The 22,088-nt window shown below is 32.7% G+C and overlaps 2 protein-coding genes, 1 long non-coding RNA gene and 1 pseudogene across 4 annotated transcripts; 2 read left to right on the forward strand and 2 right to left on the reverse strand.

Moving 5' to 3' along the window:
- Positions 1-337: 337 nt before the first annotated feature.
- LOC106362915 lies at positions 338-2,224 on the reverse strand (annotated as a pseudogene).
- A 1,212-nt stretch (positions 2,225-3,436) lies between these two features.
- LOC125579210 (transcription factor MYB59-like) lies at positions 3,437-18,933 on the reverse strand. 2 transcript variants are annotated; one of them, XM_048743009.1, is made up of 4 exons: positions 18,920-18,933; positions 4,409-4,599; positions 4,162-4,291; positions 3,437-4,049 (listed from the first exon to the last, which is right to left on the reverse strand). In XM_048743009.1, the coding sequence occupies exons 2-4, from the start codon at positions 4,527-4,529 to the stop codon at positions 3,587-3,589; spliced, it is 714 nt and encodes a 237-aa protein (XP_048598966.1). In that variant the 5' UTR covers positions 4,530-4,599; positions 18,920-18,933; the 3' UTR covers positions 3,437-3,586. The 2 variants fall into 2 exon arrangements, with proteins under 2 accessions (XP_048598966.1, XP_048598967.1); XM_048743010.1 differs by lacking the exon at positions 18,920-18,933 and having other exon boundaries at positions 4,374-4,599.
- LOC125579211 lies at positions 15,326-16,333 on the forward strand. The gene is made up of 2 exons (XR_007317209.1): positions 15,326-15,638; positions 15,799-16,333. It is a non-coding gene; the product is annotated as an uncharacterized LOC125579211 (long non-coding RNA).
- Positions 18,679-20,951, forward strand: LOC106412364 (protein SOSEKI 5). The gene is made up of 4 exons (XM_013853288.3): positions 18,679-19,131; positions 19,372-19,441; positions 19,523-20,380; positions 20,615-20,951. Exons 1-4 carry the CDS (start codon positions 18,894-18,896, stop codon positions 20,727-20,729), a joined length of 1,281 nt encoding a protein of 426 aa, XP_013708742.2. The 5' UTR covers positions 18,679-18,893; the 3' UTR covers positions 20,730-20,951.
- Positions 20,952-22,088: the final 1,137 nt, after the last annotated feature.

The following is a 22,088-nucleotide window of genomic DNA, read 5'->3' on the forward strand; positions in this document are numbered from 1 at the left end:
TTTTGTTAATTTATACAGTAGGTTAAAATCCACAATATGTGATCGATAAGAAGATTGTTGAAACGATGACTGAAACGTTTACTCTTATTCCTATATGTAAACCATTATAAGATAAAACTGTAAAATGTGTTTATGTAATGATGTAAACGTCAGAATAACGAAGTTAATTATGATGTTTTTATGCGGGTAATAATATAGTATTACAGTTACTCGTAAGGGTAAAGATGAATCCTACGAACTTTGTTTCTTCGAAACTCTGGCAGCTATCGGCTTAGGTTTGTTTTGTTTTAGAATTTCAATTTCAAAGAAAACATTCAATGAACACTTAATGTTATCCAAATTGTAATTCTTCTTCAACAAGCCTTTCTTACAAGATATAAGTCATTACAATGAAATGGAACCTAAGACATTAAAATTCGAAGAATTTGATTTGAGCTAGGTAACTTAAATAGTAGACTCCAACATGTTTGCAATGTTGCTTCCGTGAGACCTAAGCAAACGGTGGCGAAAAGGCATCAGCTTCTGCACCAAACCCCTAAACAGATCAACCCTATTCATCTCATGCGTGACTCTCAGTGCTTTGACCACCACGAAACTCCCATACTCATTCCTCGCTAGCCTCATCAACCTGCCTCCTTCGCACTCCAAAAGCTCCGTTACCACCACAGCCATCGACTCCTCAGTATCTAGAAGCTTCTTTACAATGTAGCTTCCATACTTTTTAAACGACAGATCGATGCAATGGCCACGAAGACTAACCGCTACGTTGTGCGTGCAACGCAAGTCGTAGAGTGTAAGCACGTGTTGGACAACGAAGTTACCTGAAGGATCGTTGCTTAGGCAGAGAGCGTTGCGCGCGACCAAGTCTAGTAGAAGATTTCTGTAGAAAGGATCATCCGCGTCGGTTATGACCTCGTTAAGCGCGATGCAACCGTACTGATTACGCGCGATGTCGAGCGCGTGGTGGAGAAGGTGCTCGTACATTACATACTTCTTCTTCTTGTCGAAAACGAGCATAGCTCGAATGACCACGTAGGATGCGTACTTATCGGTTATGATATGGAAGAACCGGCGCAAGATAGCGGCGCAGAAGAAGGCGTCCATGTCGTCTGATATTCCGAGGAGCTTCTGGACGCGTCTCGACCCGTAAATGTTTCGGACAACCTCCGTGAAGTAATCGGAGTCTGACGTCAGTAACAGCACCATCAGCTGAAGCTTTTCGGTCAGACTTTGAGATAATGTCTTTAAACTGGGACACGCCTTCGCAACTAGTCATTACGTTGAATAGCTCGTTTAAGCGGGCGTTAGCTACGGTGGCGCGTGGGGCGAATCCCGGAGGAGGAATGTAACCGGAGATTCCTTTAGGGAAACGAATACGTTGTAAGCCATCGGACATGGTCATTGCCATTTTACAAGAATTAATTTTTAACTAGAGAAGGATTAAAAGTTTGTATGATTTAAGTTTGGAGAAGTTACGTTGGAAAGATTTTAGAGTTGTTGTTGGATTAGGATCTGTGGGGGGGTAATGATATATTTATACATGTTCTTTTCTCGGTGACAATAGTATTTTCCTTTTAAGAAAAAGGAAAGTTATCACGAGTTTCCTTTTTTTTTTTTTTTTGTACAACTATCACGAGTTTTCTTTCCTTCTCTTTTCGTAACTAATATTTCTACCGTTAATGAAAAAAGGAAAAAGGTTGTGAAGTAGGTCAATTAAATAAATTATTAAGCTTATCAAAAGAAAGGGTGAAGGAAAACTGGAAAACTTTCAATTGGGCTATAAATTGAAGCCTAAAAGACTTTCTCAATTTAACTATCTAATTATCATGGCCAGATATCACCTTTCTCAAACTTACAATTGTGCTCCAAATAGAAGGCCCAAGGGATATATAGCGAGGCAAGTTGAAGCATAGTGAGAATATCTGATCATCTGCATTCAAATCCATAGCTCAGTTAACACACTGAGAGATTGGCAGTGTGATTGTTGCTATTTAAAAAGGTTATACAACTAGTTGTATTTAACATCATTGTTCCACCTAGCTAGACAGTGTTCCATTCTGTTAAAGAACTTTCTCTCAATCAACTCTAATCATTGCTAATATACGTTCAAAGGTCTCGCTGACATTCTCTCAGCATGTTTCTTTTAAACTATCACAATTGGGATTGGGAATGTTTCACAAACTTATCACTGCCTTATTGTAGTAAAAGATCTATAGAGATGTGAAAGATCATTCAAACTCACTCTAGCCGAGACACCAAGCTACAAGTGTTATCGATAGCCATGGAGAATCCTGGACCTGAAAAGAGGAATGGGAAAACAGATAAAACCAAGAAAACATCCTTCTTATAAGACATACGCAAAGCGGAATCCCAGTGGAAATTAATTATATAATTTGAAACGACAATTAGGCCTTGTTTTATTAATCTCAAACTTGGAGTGATTCTACTGTTATGTTTTTGTTGCTAGTGGTTTGGCTCTTTCCGTTTTCTTGGAAGTGGAATCAATTCCAAGGTAATGAATACTTTGATTATAATCTATTGCTGATTTTAAGATATGCATGAATTCATATCCACTCCACTTTTGGTACAAACTCTTCCAATAACTTTGGGTGGAAAGGGGATAATCTTATTGGGTGTTTACTTATGATATTTATTGATGGATTTGTCATTTGTGGTATGATTAGGACTTTAAGATAGTTGAGATTATCACTCTGCATGTAGATCTTATTTTATCCCCATCCCTTTGTTCTTTGTTTTTGTTCTTATTGGGCGCAAGGTAGGCAGGTAAAATCATATGAAGAAGATATATACTTAATTGTTTTCTCCGAGCTTTTTTTCCAAGCTTCCCTTATATGCCTATTATAAGATTCAGGTAACCTTATTTGGTGAGAATCAGCCAGTCATCTCATATCTGCTTATTATAATTTACTTATTTTGTTTGTATTAGCTGACTATTATCGATTAGTCTTTCTTCTCCACTTTTTAATTGATAAATAGTTATTTTTGCATGCTTTTAAGCAGCCATCCTTCTCTTCTTTTTACTTATCCTTTTCCCATTGAATTTTTAAACAACTTTTAAAAGGTTGAAGCTTTAGTCTCTGTAGTGGCTCATATAATAAAGAGATAGAAAAGGATATCTTACCACAAAGACTAAAGAGTGGGAACTGATCTTTTATCATGGAGCAATTTCTTAAATAGAAACACACATACTCGATTTGATCAACAAGATGATAAAGCAGAAGATTATATTCTGTTTTGACAAAGTTGGCTTGAGCTTTACAACTCAAACTATTTCTCTTGATTATCTAGCAGATGAATATGCCTTGTTCTGTCACGTTGCTACTTGGTTATTCTATTTCTCTTCTTTCACACCTCACGGTTTTAATAATGGATACTCATTGATTATCATCTATCAACATTGATTTATATACAAAAATTCACAGAAACATTAAAATCTATTCATTTTGAAATATAGTTCTCACTTATATTACACATAGTATCCATGAAAACATATTTTTGAGAAAAAGGGAGATGGATATGATAATACATATAAGCTTCACATATAAACATTCAAATGAATCAAATCCTAGACTAAAGACGACCATGATGATCTAGCATGTTCAAAACTGAGAGGAAATTGATCAATGGCAAAAGAAGACATCTTACTCTCGTATGCATCCATGTTCCATGTAGACTCCAAGGAGCTTTCCCATGTTGGAGAAGCCAGAGGAAGAGGAGGGAAATTAAAGTAACAGCTTTGCTCTGAGTAGTAGATGTCTTTTACCGGTTTAATAATGTTTGCTCCAGATTGATCAATCTCTCTCCATATGTCATCCATAGAGTAGTTTCCATCATCACATTCTTGATTCATTTTCCCATTGGATCCTCCAGTGTCGTGGGTCATAGACGATGAGCAGCAGTTTGAAGATGAGGAAGTTGGCGACATAGGTCGCTTCTTCTCTTGTGCCTGCTTCCTCATATGAGTCCTCCAGTAATTCTTTATCTCATTATCTGTTCGACCCGGCAACTTCTTTGCGATTTTTGACCACCTGCATATGAATATTTCCAAAGTTCATACAACAACAAAAAAAAAATAAAAAAGGAAGAAAAAAAGAGAGGAAAGTTTTGAGGTTTCTCAGTTTCTTGCAGATATCTTCTGACCTGTTTCCCCATTTGGCGTGAAGCTCAAGGACAAGACGCTCTTCTTGATGAGTCATCTTACCACGTTTGAGGCCAGGATGCAGGTAATTAACCCACCTTAGCCTGCAACTCTTTCCTGTTCTGTGTAAACCTACAACCAAAACTAGGTCAGACTTTTAAAATGGAAGGTCCTTTCCAGAGACCGCCCATTTTTCCAAACACAAACCCTATACCTATTCTTATCATGTTTCTCCCTCCACCTTCAAACCTGAAACTTTGGCTACAAAATCCCATCTTCGATCTCCGAAAGCGTGGACAAAGTTGACCAAGAGGATGTCCTCCTGTTCTGTCCACGGTCCTTTACGGTATTCCTCTTGCACATTTTTCATCTCTCTCTTCCTTTTTTAATTTTCTCTCTGAATAGAAGGAAAGTTACTTCTCAGTTTTGTTTTGTGGGAACTTATGGCATACTCTAGACCAATATTTATATGTGAGCCAACTTGAACAATGTGTTGTTGTGTCTACGCGATATAGCACTCACATTATTAAAATTCTCAAATGATTTGTCTTTCTTATCTTTACCGTCCATATATGGTGAGAGATTATGCTGATGATAATGTGGGGGCCTGTTGTTTTATGATGCCATCAAGCCATTATAGCATTAAAAATGGAAATGATCGGTAATAGGCGATTGATGTACACTGATGCAACACTCCCATTAATTCGGCCTTTTATATGTCTTTTTTTGTGTTGCAATAAGAACACTTTCTTATATTTTCTTTTGGTAGATCTCAATAGTTTCTATTGCACTATCTGTAAAATATTCAGCGGCTATCCCAAATCAATCAAGAGAGGAACTGAGGTAAACTATATAATCTTATCATCTAAAACAAAAAAAAAATGCAAAATATTATTTTTCCTTTATGGTTTTAACAATATGGAAGGAATATATAAATTTGTGTGAGCAAAAAAAGGATCTAACATTTTTCAACTATTTTGTGAGGTTATGATTGCAGTTTGTCCTTTGACTTTATTAAAGGTTAATCTAGATATCACTGTAGAAGCGTATAAAAGGCAAAGAAAGAAGAAAAAGCATATAGCAGAAGGGGTCGAATTGTTTTGGGTGTCTGATAAGTGGCCTTTTGTATCTAGCAGCAGCGCTTGAGATTGAAAGTTAAATACTTAGATATCTTTTTAGGATTAGGAATTCATTAAAAAGACCCAGCAAATTATTTATTTAGTAACTGAGTAAGGCCAATTCTATTTGCCTTGACATTGTGAAATTTCTCTTGGTACTCTGTTTCACGTCTATGAAACTTTGGGTTTTTTTTTGGTAAAATGAAACTTTGGGTTTTTTTTTTTGGTAAAATGAAACTTTGGGTTTTAGTATATAATCTTTCCAAATCCTAATTCATTCGTTAATAATAATTTTCCAGGATGTATATTTATTATTATATGGTTTATCGTGTAATTACATTAACCTTACAGTTACAGATTTGGTCACGTGTGCAATTTATGTTGCTTGCGTCTTCTAGATGCCTGGATTGTGTGTAAGTACCTGGTGTGCTGGTCCATAGAAGCAGAGAATAAAGAGTTTATATGTTCTTGTTTTCTCTGCGATAACTCTAATTGGCAAAGAGTTCCCAAGATTCTTCAAATTGTTTTGTTCTGTGGAAAACTATGAAAATGACCTACAGGAATCTTAGAGAACTATACTCAGATTGATGTTGCATGGTCTTTATTATAAATGCTAAAAAAGTTCCAGACTGGTGGACAAACCTATCAAAACTGGTTTTAAGGACATCTACGACCCTGCTATATTTTTCACTCTAAAATAGAATTTAGAATAAAAATGTTCCAATAGTATTCTATTTTACACTCTATAATAGAGTGAAAAATAAGTTTATTCTATATATAAAGTAATTTGTTTTTTCTTTGTTCATCACTCTATTTTTTACTCTAAAGTAGAGTACCATTGAAATCATATTCAACTCTATAGAAGAGTTACTTTATTTTAGAAAAAATGAAGTAAACCAGATCGTCTAAGATTTTTTGGGAGGCAACATGCGCTTTAATAAAGGTTTTAATAATTAAAAATAATAATAAATTTGGAAATCAATGTATATAATTTTCTTCAGAAAATTTGAAGTTACAAGCTGATATTTATTTGGCTATTTCCAGGACCTGCCATGAAACCTATTGAAGTTGCGTCCTAATTCTATTTTAAAAGCTGTGGAAAATCAGTACTTGTTTTATAACGACCCAGACAGAACTGGCCAAATCCATCATAGTTCTTGTGTCTTTTGGATGGTTAATTGTGGGCTGGCCCTTATAACCAGGTAAACCTAGACGAAACCGGGACAGAAAAAGGAAATAATCTTAACTTAAACCGTTTTATTAAAAACATAATCTTGCTTAACCGCTCACAACATCCCTTATATAGTCCTCTTCAATTATCTTAGATCCTTAAATTAAGCTAGCGCTCTATGTTTGTAAAAAACTATCTCAACTGTTTGTTTGTGCTACCGTGTTTACTGTATACATGTTTTATATAAAGACTGTATACCTTTTCTTAACAAATCAAATCTCTTTGTGCTTGCATTTTGCCAAGATATAACTAAGACCCGAAAAAACGCTTGTGTTAAAAAAAATAGTATTTTTTGTTACAGAAATTATTTTTGAAGCTTTCTGTGATACTAAGTGTTATTAATCTGTAGTAAAAAAAGATTGGTTCCCAAATGTGTGGTGTCTAGTGATAGTGTAAGGGATTTGATTCTTTTGTGCCTGATTCAAACTTACTTTGATACAAATTATTACTTCTTTAATTGGACTTTTGAAGACGTATTCTCAGATCTCTTAGAAACACAAAGAGTTATAAGAACAATTTTTCTTATTAGCTTTAGAAACTACTCAAAACTAAAGCTCTCGATATGTTTCACTTAGATCATATGGAACAATTCTCTATTAGATCTATATTTATATGAAAAACAATTCCCTTTAACATGTGGAATATGGAAAACACAAACCTAACCTAAATAAAAACTTCATTTTTCTATTTCTAAGTTTTCTTATTGTGTTTATCTTAACATATTAAACATCTAATAATATGTTAATTTTCCACAAGCTTGGAATTATCCAACAGATTCTATATGTAGAGGGATGAAATAGGCTCGAAATTCACACGGTCTTTAGAAATTTTTTTATGGCGAAACCAAAAAACTATATATATATATATATATATTTGCAGATTTACAAATTACAACTTCACCTCTAAATTCCAAGTTGGTCATTTTTAATATGGGAGTTTAAACAATTTACTTTAAAACATACATCATACATGGCGAGATGATCTTAGAACGATTTGATTGGCATATTAATTTCTGTGGTTTTATTTTCTTGGCAGGAGAGCAAGAACAGAGTCTCTTATTTTTCCGAAAAGGAACTTACATGGCCACTAAGCTCAATATATTTCCAAAATTTTCAAAACATTTTTGTATGTGGCATCCTCAAACCATATTATTGTCTTGGACATGTAACTAAACCCGACTAAACAAACCCGAACTGAACTCAACCTAGAATATTATAATATTCAAATGGGACAGATATTCATGAATTTGTATACATGAAATCCAAATAAACCCGAACCAAAACTCGAATCGGACCCCGATTGCCCAGCCCTAAAAAAAAAAGTTAATCAGTTTTCATGAATAGTTGAAATTCAAGATGTTAAAATAAACATTACGTATTTGATTCGCAATAATTGCATCAACTAGGTCATTACGAAAGTTACAAGGTCGAGAGGTACCATTCCGTTAGCTCTAAACATTGCGTATCAAGAATTAGTAACTAAAAAAAAAGAAGTCTTGTTACTATGATTTTCTTCACTTTATTTTTCTTTTGTTCCTAAAGATTATGTGGTCGTGCTTGTAATGCTTTAAATATCATCGTGTGAAATATTTGGGGTTCTAATGTTTTTGCCTGTTGCTTTCAAATTATCGAATTGTCCATTGTCCAACATCCATTATAAAATTCTACACACCACCATACTCCGAAAGCTACTACATATTGCCACGATCTGAGCCGTCGATCAATTAGTAGTTGGATTTGGTCATTTAAATTAAGCAGTAAATAATAACAATTAGATTAAGGGGCCCCGTAGATTAATACATTTGGAAATATATGATTAGTAGATATGATTGAGGCAAAAATATTCAAAGTAAATCCCTTATATATTAATTCAGGAACATTTGAAAAGATGTAACCTCAATTTTGTATTAATTAAAAGAGGTTCCAATGCATAGATGACACTCAATTATTGACTACATTCAATTGAAAAATAAGTAGGTCCACATTCGATTTTTATATGTTGTTAGATACATAAGTTGGTCAAACTATATGATATAATGATATGATATGCTATTTTCTTTCCTTAAATAAAACCTACGGAATTACCATAAATGACTAATATATAAATATGACAATTAATGATTTTAATAATAAAGATTTGATAACAATTTATATCTCCTCCATCATTTTTTGTTTAATTTTATATTATAAAAATAAATTAAACAATCAAATTTGCTATAAAAATAAAATTTAAATTTTTCCGTATATGTTATATTTTGAATTTTTAAAAACGACAATAAATGACTAAAACTATTAAAATTATTATGTTAAAAATTAATGATCAATGGTTTAACATTTTTATTATAAGAAGATACACATGATTTTAAAACCATATGAGTAAAAAATATCATTTAATAATAAAATAAATATATATATATATATAGATTAAACACTATATACCATAAGATTACATAAATATTTTAATATTAAAACTTTCAATGAATTTTCAAGAACATTTATAAATTATAAACTTACTAAAGATTTCAGATTGAAAATTTTGTTATCGATGATTTAAATATTTTGTTATAAAACGATATGAATGATCATAGAACCGTATGATTATAAATTCTTATTTAATAAATAACTATACAAAATATACTATTTTTAGAAAAATAGGTTGGTCAATCTTAACTTATATTACACTTTTTATAAAACTAACTATCGAACTGATAAATAACGTACCAAAAAAATGTTTTACACTTTCCTTAAATAAAAGCTACGAAATTACCTAATATGATTAACGTATATGTGAAAATTAATTATTATGAATAATAACTATTTGATAACAATTTTTGTATCTTAGTTTTTTTTTTAATTTTATATTATTAAAAGATATTTAAAAATCACATTAAATATATAATAAAAACATTTATATTTTTTCTTATATGTTATATTTTGAATTTTTCAAAACGTCTATAAATTATTAGAAATTTGAAGATCCCCACTCTGAAAATTTTGTGATCAATAGATTATTTTTTTGTCATAATAAGTTACAAATGATCATAAAATTGTATTAATATGAACTTTTATTTAATATTATAAGAAGATACACATGATTTTAAAACCATATGAGTAAAAAATATCATTTAATAATAAAACACACACATATATATATATATATAGATTATACTATATACCATAAGATTACATAAATATTTTAATATTAAAACTTTCAATGAATTTTCAAAAACATTTATAAATTATAAACTTATTAAAGATTTCACATTGAAAATTTTGTTATCGATGATTTAAATATTCAATTATAAAATGATATGAATGATCATAGAACTGTATGATTATAAATTCTCATTTAATAAATGAGTATATAAAATATACTATTCTTAAAAAATAGTTTGGACCATCTTAACTTACATTATATTTTTTATTAAACTAACTATCGAATTGATAAATAATCTACCAAATTTGTTTTTGCACTTTTCTTAATTAGAAACTACGAAATTACCTAATATGATTAACGTATATATAAAAATTAATTATTATGAATAATAAATATTTGATAACAATTTTGGTATCTTAGTTTTTTTTTTAATTTTATATTATTGAAAGATATTAAAAAATACATTAAATATATAATAAAAACATTTATATTTTTTCTTATATGTTATATTTTGAATTTTTCAAAACGTCTATATATTATTAGAAATTTGAATATTCCCACTCTGAAAATTTTGTGATCAATAGATTATTTTTTTGTTATAATAAGTTACAAATGATCATAAAATATAACGCATATGAATTTTTATTTAATAAATATTCAAACTAAATAATATATATATATATATATATATAAATACTAATGATTTAAAGCAACAAGATTGGCTGATCAATTTAGTCGTCCAGTTGAAATCTTTCAAAAGTATGTGAAAGATTAAAGTCAAAGTAAATACGGATTTAGAATAGTAGTTATATTTTACTAACTGAAATACCGAAAAAATCGAACCGAACTGAAACCAACCCGATATCCGGATTGAACACCCCTAATCCAAATGAAGCCAAACTATTGTTTCATTCTCCAAAATATAATAAAAATAATAACTTAATTCCGTCTTATTCTAGTATTAGTATTATTTTGATAGTTGGGTTTGGTCTCCAATGTTCTCAGGATTGTTAATCGGGCGTTCGGGGACCGTCTAGACAACTTGATTAGTTTTTGGAGATATGTTTTTAGTATATTTTACTCCTATATGTTTAACAAAGATAATATTTACCAATATATTAATGGACACCTAGACGAATTTAATAGGCTGCATAAACATTACCTACACCAAAGTAACATTGACCTTTATTAACAGCTCAGACACCTATAGCGTCCGATTTTAAATTCTTCTATGATATACTATCATAAATTAATTATCCTCGTAAGGAATTTAGTTGACTAAAATTGCAGAATGCAAGAATCGGACATTCTTTTCTGAAGCAGTCTTTGTAATGGAAGACTCAAAATTACGAAGGAGTGAAGTTAAAGACATTTCTAAATTCACTCTAAAATAGAGTTTATAATAAAAATGTTTCAATGGTATTCTATTATATTTTTCATTCTATAATAGAATAAAAAATAGATTTATTCTATATATAGAATAAATTGTTTTTTTCTTCATCACTCTATTTTCTATTATAAAATAGAATACCATTAAAATATATCACAACTCTATTATATTACTGTATTTTAGAATAAAAAATAGGAAAAACAATTGGAAATTATCTTAAGTAGATAGAATGAAGACATAAGATGGAGTTACATGGACGCCAAACACTTCCTCTACATATGGCCACTCCACTAAGTAAGATTTCCCCCCTTCTTTTAACAGTTTAAGATAAGACCCTTTTTTGGTCCCATTCTTTATCTTTCTTTTTTCTTTACATCTTTGTATTTCAGGATCCCATGAATTGTGCATGGCCTCACTTTGTTTGATTATGCAATATTTCATTGCATGCGTCTCCACTCTCTGTGAAAATACTCCCCATGCATGCTTATATATACATGCACCAGGGTTACGTTTGATTCAAAACTTATAAACTATGTTCTTCCGTTGACATAATTTAAGACATTAACATCACTAACCAAGTGGTTTAACCCTAATGGTTAACTATCATGTCCATAATTGGGTAAGATTAGATTGTGACAGTAATCCATCCACATGTGTTATATCAAGGTTTATGATTTTTAACTCTTAAATCAGTTAGCAGTATGAGGTTGAAATAAGTTTCATTCTATTTCATATTTGATATTTTTAACTATTTTTCTATTTATAAGTAACTAGGGTTTGGCCCGTAAGGCGGGTTAGTAATCGAAATAAGTATATAGTATATCATAAACTTTATTGAATATTACAGAATGTTTAATTTAAAGGGATAATTTGCTCAAAAACAAAGGGAAATAGTGAAACTAATTAAGTGCCAAAAACAATGAAAGTAGTAGAGAGCTTAGTGACGTGGTGCAATGAAATTGTCGAAACTACCCCTTTAATATAGCGATGTTTCTGTTTCAGAGAATGTAGGGCAAGTACTATTAGTATATTCACATATCTTGCCAAGTACAATAAGATTTAGGAAAGATTTTGGATTAGATTTCAAAAAAATTCTCGTTTAGAGAGAAAGGATTATGCTCTCCTGCAGTGAAACCCTCTCCACTCACTATCTGACACATTCGGTGCCCCAGCAAAAAAGAATCCAGCTAAAAAAATTGCACTGGTAACATACGAAGCTTGTGTAATGAAAAACTTGTACTGTTTAACGTCGTATCATTTTCCAATGGCACAGTCTCAGAATTAGCTGGCTGTCTGGTTGTGTATATAGGTTTTATTTGTTTAGCCAGCTAATCAAAATATGGACGTGGTCTACTTCACCACCCTCCACGTCATTCATTTCTACGTTACCGTTGAGATTTCACAAGAAGTTAAAGACTTCTAATACTGTAATACAAAGAGCTATACTATGATAGTATGATAATTAGACGACTACAATAAATCATGGATGTATATATTAAATCTTAGCTTGTGCATAGAGGAGTTTAACCGGTTATAAATGATTCAAATATATTATTCTTGAAAATGATGGTTATTTACATTTTAGCCTAGCCTTACACATTTAAAAGTCCAAAATGGACAAATATTAATTTGCTTATTAGCGATGTAAACTAACGCAAAGATTATAGTTAGTTGTCTTATATTTTGTTTAGTGACACAAAGTGAATTAATCCTGTAAAAAAGGTTTAGAAATGAGCTTGAGAAGTTCCAACTGAATATGATAATTAGACGGCTACAATCAAATGGCTATGGAGATCTCTAAGAGTGTAATAAAAGATCGCATATGCCAATCTTATGTGGCTTTTCAAGTCATGTATGGCTAGAGGCACACATTTTTCGAGATGTGTCTGAGGCTCACTAAAGCCTAAGTCATACGAAAGCTGTCTTGGCTATTTCAGAGTCGGCATCCTCATAAGACTTATACATTTCACTATTCATTATGTTTAGCGCAACTATCGGATGTGCTGTTTTAATTTCTGTTTTTTTTTGTTTCTTTGCGCGATGGTTAAAAACATTGAAGTTGAATTTCATGAATGACAAAAAAAAAAATAGACATTTCCATTGGAACATTAATTTTATTTCTATATTTACTTGTAAAATAGAATGATTCTATTATAAAGTAGATTTTGTAGAAATTTTACCATTTTACTTTAATTTTAGAATAAAACAGTTACATTTCTTTATATTTTAATTTTTAATAGATTAATTTTATTATAGAGTGTTATATTATTGGAATAAATCTAACTTTATAATAGGTAAAATATAGAGGAAAAAATAATGTTATGTTTCTAGTAACGGTGTAAGAAAGAAAAAAAAGATGACAATAAATATTATCAATCCGTTAGAGATATATCGATTGGCTCTGTTTTGTTTGCCTATATGTACTATTCGATTTCAACATTTTAGCAATACTATTTGTTTGCGAGGCTTTTTACTATTCGTAATAGCTGGTTTACTATTTTCTTTGCTACCTGCATTAACTGTTTTACTGTTTATTTAATTGTGCATAGACTAAGTCTTGTTTCCCAAATCTCGTTCCAAACGAAAAATACATTCTCGATTGGAAGGAAGCTTGGTATCTTGTTTGATACTTCATTTACCAGGAAATTCGTATTTAGGTTGGAGCCAGCAGGTTGCCAAAAAAAAAAAAGTTGGAGCCAGCAATAAATGGCAGGGAGATAGGATGTCTTGGGTGTATACAAAACTACTAGTAAATATGGATAATAATTTATTTGTAAATAAAAGTACTATATATTTTGTTGAGTGGCCACGTGAAATCAAAAAAAGGAACGGGTGAGTTTGATTATTAGGCCGCTAACTTGGACGACCGACCGCAACTTTGTTTTTATTTCATTCTTGTTGGCCATTGTTCTGTCACTATTTTCTCATACCATTTAAACCGACACCGAGTTTAACTGATTTCACTATACGCTGGAAACCTGTATCAAAACAAGAAAACACTGTACAATTTTTTTTGTTCCGTACAATCTGCTATGCACATGTATTCACTAGGAGCATCACAACAATGTTTCTATTCAAACATGTGCATGCATATATATTCACTAGAAACATCACAACAGTATTTCTATTCATTGATTAGGTTACTTTTTGACCCAAGATACCATTTTAAATCAATGGAATTGTACTTGTTATCCATAATCCATATACATTGAAAAGGAGATATGAAACACAACAACAAACAAGATATCAAGAAAAAACAACGAAAGTGAGATGCTTATGCATGACTATTAATAAGCGGCGTGCTGATAAATCTCAGTCAGAGTATGAGAGCCGTTCGATAAATAGGAGAGAATATTTGGATTTTATGAAGGGAGCGTATCTATGTCCAGTGACTGACCGTATACAAATTTCATAATGCAGCTGATGAAAGAATCATCTTGATCCATCTCAACCCTTCATCACAAAATCTCTTAAGGGACCACATTGATACATTGTCCGTGAACTCCTGTCATGAAAAGTAAGAAATAAAAGTCAAAGTATAACCTTTTTTCCTTTGAGCAAGCCATAATCATTTAATTGGATGATTTTCTAATGACAAAACACCTCATGGATTCAATTCATTGTGGCCCGCACCGAACAAAAGAAAAATATAATACATACCTAAAAGTTCAATTTCAAATGTGGTAACCTAGCGTAGCCATGTAGTTGGAACAATCACTCGTCGTGGTCGTGTGGATGATGTTTTATGTAACATCAGTTGTGAATTTGTGACCAAAACGTTCCATTATGTATTTTCTGTTTGTACTTTGAAAACATTGGATTAGTTTTTGCCTTATATCTTCTGTTAGGTTTTGTAAGATTTTCTACGAGTTACTCTTGTTTTTGACCCAAATAGTTTTTTTGCTTTATGTTTCTACTTGAAAATGTAAAAGCTGGAAGGTTTGACACAAAAGAAAGTAAAAACTGGAGTATTTATCCTTGAATATCCATTTAACACAAAGATAAAACGACAGAGACTGTAAATCTCGAACATTAAGTCATTAACTGCCTACCGCTAGTGCCTACCATCGTTAAATATAGAAACATTTACATTCTAAGTCACTTTCATCTTTTTAATATCACAATAGAACACATCTTACTACTAGGACACTTTGTCCAAGCTTTTCAACATAAGTGAAAAGATAAAATGTCAATTATACCCTACTTCTTCTCAACGTTAAAAAAAAAAATCTTAATTACTTTTTACGTCTCGTCCCACCACAATCTCTTCTCTGCCACCAACCACTAATCCCAGATCTCCTCAGCCTTCTTGTATTCCTCTTTCTCCTCAATTGTCTCCTCCCACACATGTTATTACCTCCTGAATCCCCTATTTGATACCCTTCATCTCTGGTATCAAAACCACCGTTGATTATTTTAGGCGGCGACGGAGGAAAATATCTTTGAATTCCATCTTCGTTATCTCCTTCTTAGGATGGATTATCAACAAGAGTGGTGGTTGGTAACTTCATCGGAGGAGTCTCTTTTCTTGTGATAGTGATTTTGGTTTTTATTTGTAAGAAGAAACGAAAAAGCGACGATAAGGTGCTTACTATGCTTCCCTTCACATCCTCCTGGCCCCAAACGTATTAGCTTCTTAGAGAATTGCAATTTTGTTTTTGTTATGAACTGGTTACAACATTTCAATCTTTTTCGAAAATTGAAAATCTTATTTTAGGATTTGGAATGTTATTTTGTTTCTCAGTTGGAGGACTTTACGATGGACATCAACAAAATGGCGGCAACAAAATGCAATTCCGCCGTAAGATCATGTTCTGATGTCGTCACCACCACCACGTAAGCCTCCATCTCCACCACCGCCTTTTATGAGCAGAAGCGGCAGCTCCAACTACTCAGATTGTCTAGAACTTTCTCCACTCTTTCCATGGCTTGTGCTACGCTTCTCCAAAGCACTTTCACATAAGAGGAGTTAGCTAGAGCCACCAATGGCTTATCTGAGGCAAACTTGTTAGGACAAGGCAAGTTTGGTTACGTACACAAAGGTGTGTTCCCTAGTGAGAAAAAGTTGTTGTGAAATAGTTGAAAGTTGGGAGTGGACCGAGTGGTCAGAGATAAAGAGAGTTTCATGCAGAGGTGGATGAAAGCTAGAAAAATGCTTGGGTCCATTGTGCATTGTACATAATATCCATGTAACCTTTTTGAAATGTGTCCATTGTACATATTTCATGTGTACATCAATCTCATAGTGTACATATGTACACATATATACATTTTTAACATTTAAACAACATTGTGCAACCATTACGTAAACTATCAAAATTGACATTTAAAATTACAATTGCTTACAAACACTCAACTGTATCGGTCATCTTTTAATAACCAAAAACATGCATGTCATTGTGAATCTTTTTCCAATAGTACGGATGATGGTTGTGAGTTGAAAATCATGTTCTCATCATGTTCCTATGGAGGAGATCGAGAAACTAATGTTGTACATCACTAAACTCAGAATGGTATATGAACGCATGGCGTTAGGGTTATATATTTGTAAATCTCTAGTCATTAAAATGTCCACATGTACACTCCAGCATATCGTACACATGGACACCACTCCTCATCTCCAGTCATTAAAAGGATTCATCTTTTAAGTGAGTTCATATCAAACCATTTTCCTCAAACATCAAACCTTAATTTAATTGTAATCTCTAATAATGAACAAATCTTCTTTAAAAGTATTTCATATTTCATGACCAAAACTAAAAATAATTGTGGTGTACACATGGATCTTGCCAGCCGGTGTACATGTGGATACGATAGTGAAGCTTTGTGATCTGGTGTACATGTAGACTTTGAAAAATGTGTACACGTGGATTAAGTTTTCGCCGTACATATATTGAAACATATAACTGTGTGTTACCAACTGATAAATTTCTGGGATATTTATGAACATATAGTGTGATTGTGAAGGTGCTCTGTTTCCCTTGAAAAAACAGAGTTTCTGATTCATACTCAGATGGCTCTTGCAACAAATGATCCAAAATAAAAAGAAAACCAAACATTTATCTTAACTAGTGACTAATTCAAGAGAAACAAAACCAAACTCAAAATACAGACAAAACCAAAATGACGAACCTTGGAAGATTCGAGACAAATGTAAAACGTCATCTTATTCTTCTTATCTTGTGTCAATTGGTTCCATAGTATTTTACATATTCAGGCAACATCAAACCTAAGACTCCATAAAACTCACTTGTATAAATTATTAAAGGTTTAAGTTTCTCGCCAAAAAAGGTTCCATGTTTAGTTTAACACAGATCTGAGAAATTGAGGAAACGAGAGAACACAAAGAGAGAGAAAGAGTGATTTTGTCAATTTAAAATTCAAAATATTTTACCAAAAAAGAAGAAAACGTAATAAGTGGGAAACATAAAAAAAAAAAAAATACCACAATTCAGTTTGCAACAGCTAGGAGGTTATTGGTGTAATTAACCACTCAAAAAGTACCCCAGTAGCTATAAGTGTCCGAGAGTGACAATAAAATCTTAAAAGTGACCTGCAATGTTAATAACTCTTAAATATATCTTGCAAAAAGATGTTAGAAGTAGATTATCTCCGTTTTTATATTTGTATCATAGTTTCATAACTATAGCCGTATAGGTCCACAGAAATCAAGTCGCTGAAATGGACGACACATTTAAAATCGTCGTCGGTTTCATATTTTGTAGTCAAAGTTAGGTGTGAAGAGGGTTCTCTAAGTGGTCTCCTTTAGTCAACTTCATTAGCATTTTAAAATCTTATAAACTGCATTGAAAACGCTCTAAACAGCGTCGCTTGACTCGATATCCTGTACAAACCTTATTATATTAGTTCACTTAATGTAGTTATGCGTACGATCAATTTGGATTATTCATAATGTAACATTTTTAATTCTAATATAGTACATATGGTTTGCCTTCATAGTTTATTTATCATATGCATGTGTACATAAGTTATATTATTTCAGGTAAGTAACATTTTTTTTGCTATAAAATCAGTATAGTTAAAAGGTATATAATGACAAAATAAGATCATTAAGGCTATGCTCTTTTCCCCAAAGGCGCTTTAACGTAAACAAATTTCCAAATTATTTACATAAAACAGCAAGGTTTTGAATTTATTAGGTTTTTATTAAACTGATATTTAGAAAAGGTACAATTTAAACAAATACACATTAAACTGAAAATCTAGATTTTAAACACTCAGAATTTTTTGTTTTTCTTAAAAAAAAATCTAATGTTCTATTTGGACACCCTTCAATTTTTCAAAATCTAATGTTATTCTATTAAATATTAAATAATTTAGCCTAGTTCAATATACAAACCTCCTAATAAGTCTAATATTTAAATAATTTATTCAAAATCTCTACCAACTTTATAAAAAAATTCAAATTTGAAAAGAAAAATACTACCCTAAGAAAGTCACAAAATAATTGAATTAGTCATTAGAGGAATTTAAATTAAATTGACTTTAGACAATGCTCTTTTACTGGCGTAAGTAAGAGCTGGTATGGTTTGTATCAGAAAAGCCAGAAGCGAGAGAGATAGAGAGTAAAGTTCCATTTGTTGTGTAGCCCTTTGTCTCTCGCATCCCATTTTTCAAAAAAAAAAAAAAAAAAAAAATCATCTCTCTTCCCTCTTCTTCATTTACTTTCTATAAATCCAAACTCATAAACAAAAGATTTTGTCTTTCCATCAACATCACTTCCTCATAACTCCCCAAAGAAACTCTCACTTCGGGTTCTTCGTCTATTCTTCTTTCTTTCATTTCCACAAAACAAAGAAACAAACACACAAAAACAGGATGAGTTCAAGAGTGTTCAGAGCAACACCAGATAGCAACTATCTGGTCCCCAGGAGATCTAGAGACCAACAACAAGACACCAGTCCGGACCGGAACCGAATCTGGTCTGAGCCTCGTCATAAACCGGTTGCTAACCGGAAAGTTCCCGTAGTCTATTATCTCTCCCGGAATGGTCAGCTTGACCATCCTCATTTCATGGAAGTCACACTCTCTTCCGGCGATGGTCTCTATCTCAAAGGTATAACACATAGACCCAAAAATCACTTACTTTTTTTTTCTGAAATTTTCTTGATTTGTAACTGAAAAAGACAGCTTTTTTTTCAAAAAAACAAAAAAGTTACTTTTTGAGTTCAAAAGGTTTTGAAACTCTCTCTTCTCTTTGGCTGTTTACTCTTTATTACCACTGGAACATAACAGTGATAAAGGCGGCAACTTTCAAATTGTAGCTTCAAAAAAGTTAATTGTTTTTTTTTCTCAGATGTGATAAACCGCTTGAATGATCTTAGAGGCAAAGGCATGGCTAATCTCTACTCTTGGTCTTCCAAAAGGTAACTCTTTTCTCCTCCACCGTCAGAATCTATCACTCCTCCGCCTTTAAATCCTAACCGTCCGATCTTCTGAGCTTCCAGGAGCTACAAAAATGGATTCGTCTGGCACGATCTATCGGAGGAAGACTTCATCTCCCCTGTGCAAGGCCAAGAATACGTACTCAAAGGCTCTGAGGTTCTTGATTCCTGTCTTCTCTCTAACCCCAGGAGCCTCCTCGGTACGACGTCGTTTAGAGACCCGAGATCTCTAAACCCGGAGAAAAACTCCGGCGACGATATCCCGCCGGCGGTGCATCGTCGGAGAAACCAGTCGTGGAGCTCCATCGATCTCAGCGAGTACAAGGTGTACAAAGCGACCGAGTCGAGCGCCGAGTCGGCTCGTAGACTCGCGGCGGACGCTTCTACTCAGACGGACGATCGAAGGCGGAGGAGAAAACCGGCGAAGGAGGAGATAGAGGAGGAGGTGGTGAAAAGTCCGGCGGGTTGCGAGAATCAGAGCGTTGAGCTGAGCAGAGACGAGATTTCTCCTCCACCGTCGGATTCGAGCCCCGAGACTTTAGAGAATCTGATCAAAGCGGATGGACGGCTGATATTGCGTCAAAACGAGAGCACTAACGATCATCGGACGGTGGAGAGTTTATCTAGCGGGAGAATGAGAGCTTCTGCCGTGTTGATGCAGCTGATTTCGTGCGGTACGATGTCGTTTAAAGAATGTGGGCCCGTTTTGTTGAAAGATCAAGGGCTGTCGTTGACTGGAGGTAGCGGGTGCACGGTAACGCGAGGAACAGGGGATAACTGTCTTGAGAGGGCAGAGAAGGAACTACAGAGTTTCGGGAGGGTAAAACTGGAAGATAAGGAGTATTTTAGCGGCAGTTTGATTGAGACCAAGAAGGAACTTGTTCCTGCTTTGAAAAGATCTTCTTCTTACAATGCTGACAGGTAAACAATTAATGGGTTGTGTATCTGTGCTTGGTTTTGTTTTATTTTTGTTAACGTACATTCAAATAATTGGTATGGCGTGGGTTGATTGAAGAGCTGAAAATGGTAAAAAAGTATACAAGTACGTTTTGGTGCGTCTTTCAAATGTGTCTTCATTGTAGATGTTTATGTATGTACCAATACGAAATATAAGGGTTATAATAATAATTATTTGTTTATTTGATGATGCATTAGGAGTTCAAGAATGGGACCAACGACGGAGAAGGATGAGGAAGAGGCGGTTCTAGCTAAATGCATTCCGAGAAAACCAAAGTCGGTGGGTCTAAGGAACAATGGTGTGCACCAGTAACAAAAGAAACGACACGGAGGCTAACAAGCTTATTTTGGGTTTAAGAACAAACAAAAAAAAGAATAGGGAATGATGAGTAGTTATAAGCTTTTGTGATATGTGTAGGTAACTACTAAAAACCCTATGGATGCTAAATAGTAAACATGATGTGTACATATTTAAAAATGTTTTAGTTTGACCCTATGTGTCTTCTGAGGTTAATTTCAGATTCGGTTTACTTCACCTATAGTTATTGGGAATCTCACTTACGAATTTTCATTTTGTTTCACTGCTAACTCTACTACCCACATTGGAGTAGGAACGAATGAGTATTGATAGAATCTCTAGTAGTGGTAACGTGATTCTGAGTTTTAGCAATTAACTGAAGGTTATAGATATTTATGATGCATTTTTTCCTACGAAATATTTTCTAAATTTTAACAAATACAGTATTATTCATTATTTTACAAATTGACTCTAGTTTGGCGTGATCTGTTTAGAGAAGAAAATTGAATTATATGTTACTGGAAATTGCATCGAAAACAATATATTATAATCGAATAAATGCCATTGAAATGTGGTAAAGTGATATTTGCCCTTGAAATTATAACATAGCGTAGAGTCAATGCTGGGGTGGTGCCTTGAGGTTACAAATTTATAATTCAGAAAAAGTTTCTATGCCCTTTAATTTTGGCCTATTTGTACTTTTTGGCGTCAATTCCAATTTCAATTTGTAGCACGTACACAATATTTTAATAGTCATATACCAAAAGAAATTTCAATAACCAACAATGTTGTCTTTTGACTTTGAAAACTTAGAAGTTTCCACTTACCTATTTCTAGAAGTGTTAAATAGCACTGATATTCAAAGTCTTCGTTCAAATGCATCACAAAACTCTATTCTAAAGACTACACAAAATCATAAAAGTATTTGTTAGAGTCAACACATCCAATGTACTTTGAATCTTGTTATCAAGAAGCGAAACTGGGACACATATATCACTAATTTCGCAATAATCAGACTTTTTTAATTGACAGAAACACATGATTATTTAGGGGGAATAGTTTTTTCATATATCAAGATGTTTAAACTCTTTAAAATTTCACATCGAAAATGAAATGGAATATAAAGATTTGACATGCTGATTATAATAAATAAATATTATTTTTTTATTAAAAATATATGAATCACCACATGATATCAAAACATTGTTGATCTTCTATGATGAAGTTTTTTTTTTTACTTAACTTTGGACTGTGTTTTTCTTTTACTTTTTTTTTTTATTTTGGGTTTTTTTGTTAAAGAAGGAAAAAATCTGAAAACCCCTGGAATAACTAACTGATTTTTTCTATGATGAAGCTTTAAACACAAATTTTAGA

Source organism: Brassica napus, chromosome A10, assembly GCF_020379485.1.
Source record: "Brassica napus cultivar Da-Ae chromosome A10, Da-Ae, whole genome shotgun sequence".
Classification (NCBI taxonomy): domain Eukaryota; kingdom Viridiplantae; phylum Streptophyta; class Magnoliopsida; order Brassicales; family Brassicaceae; genus Brassica; species Brassica napus.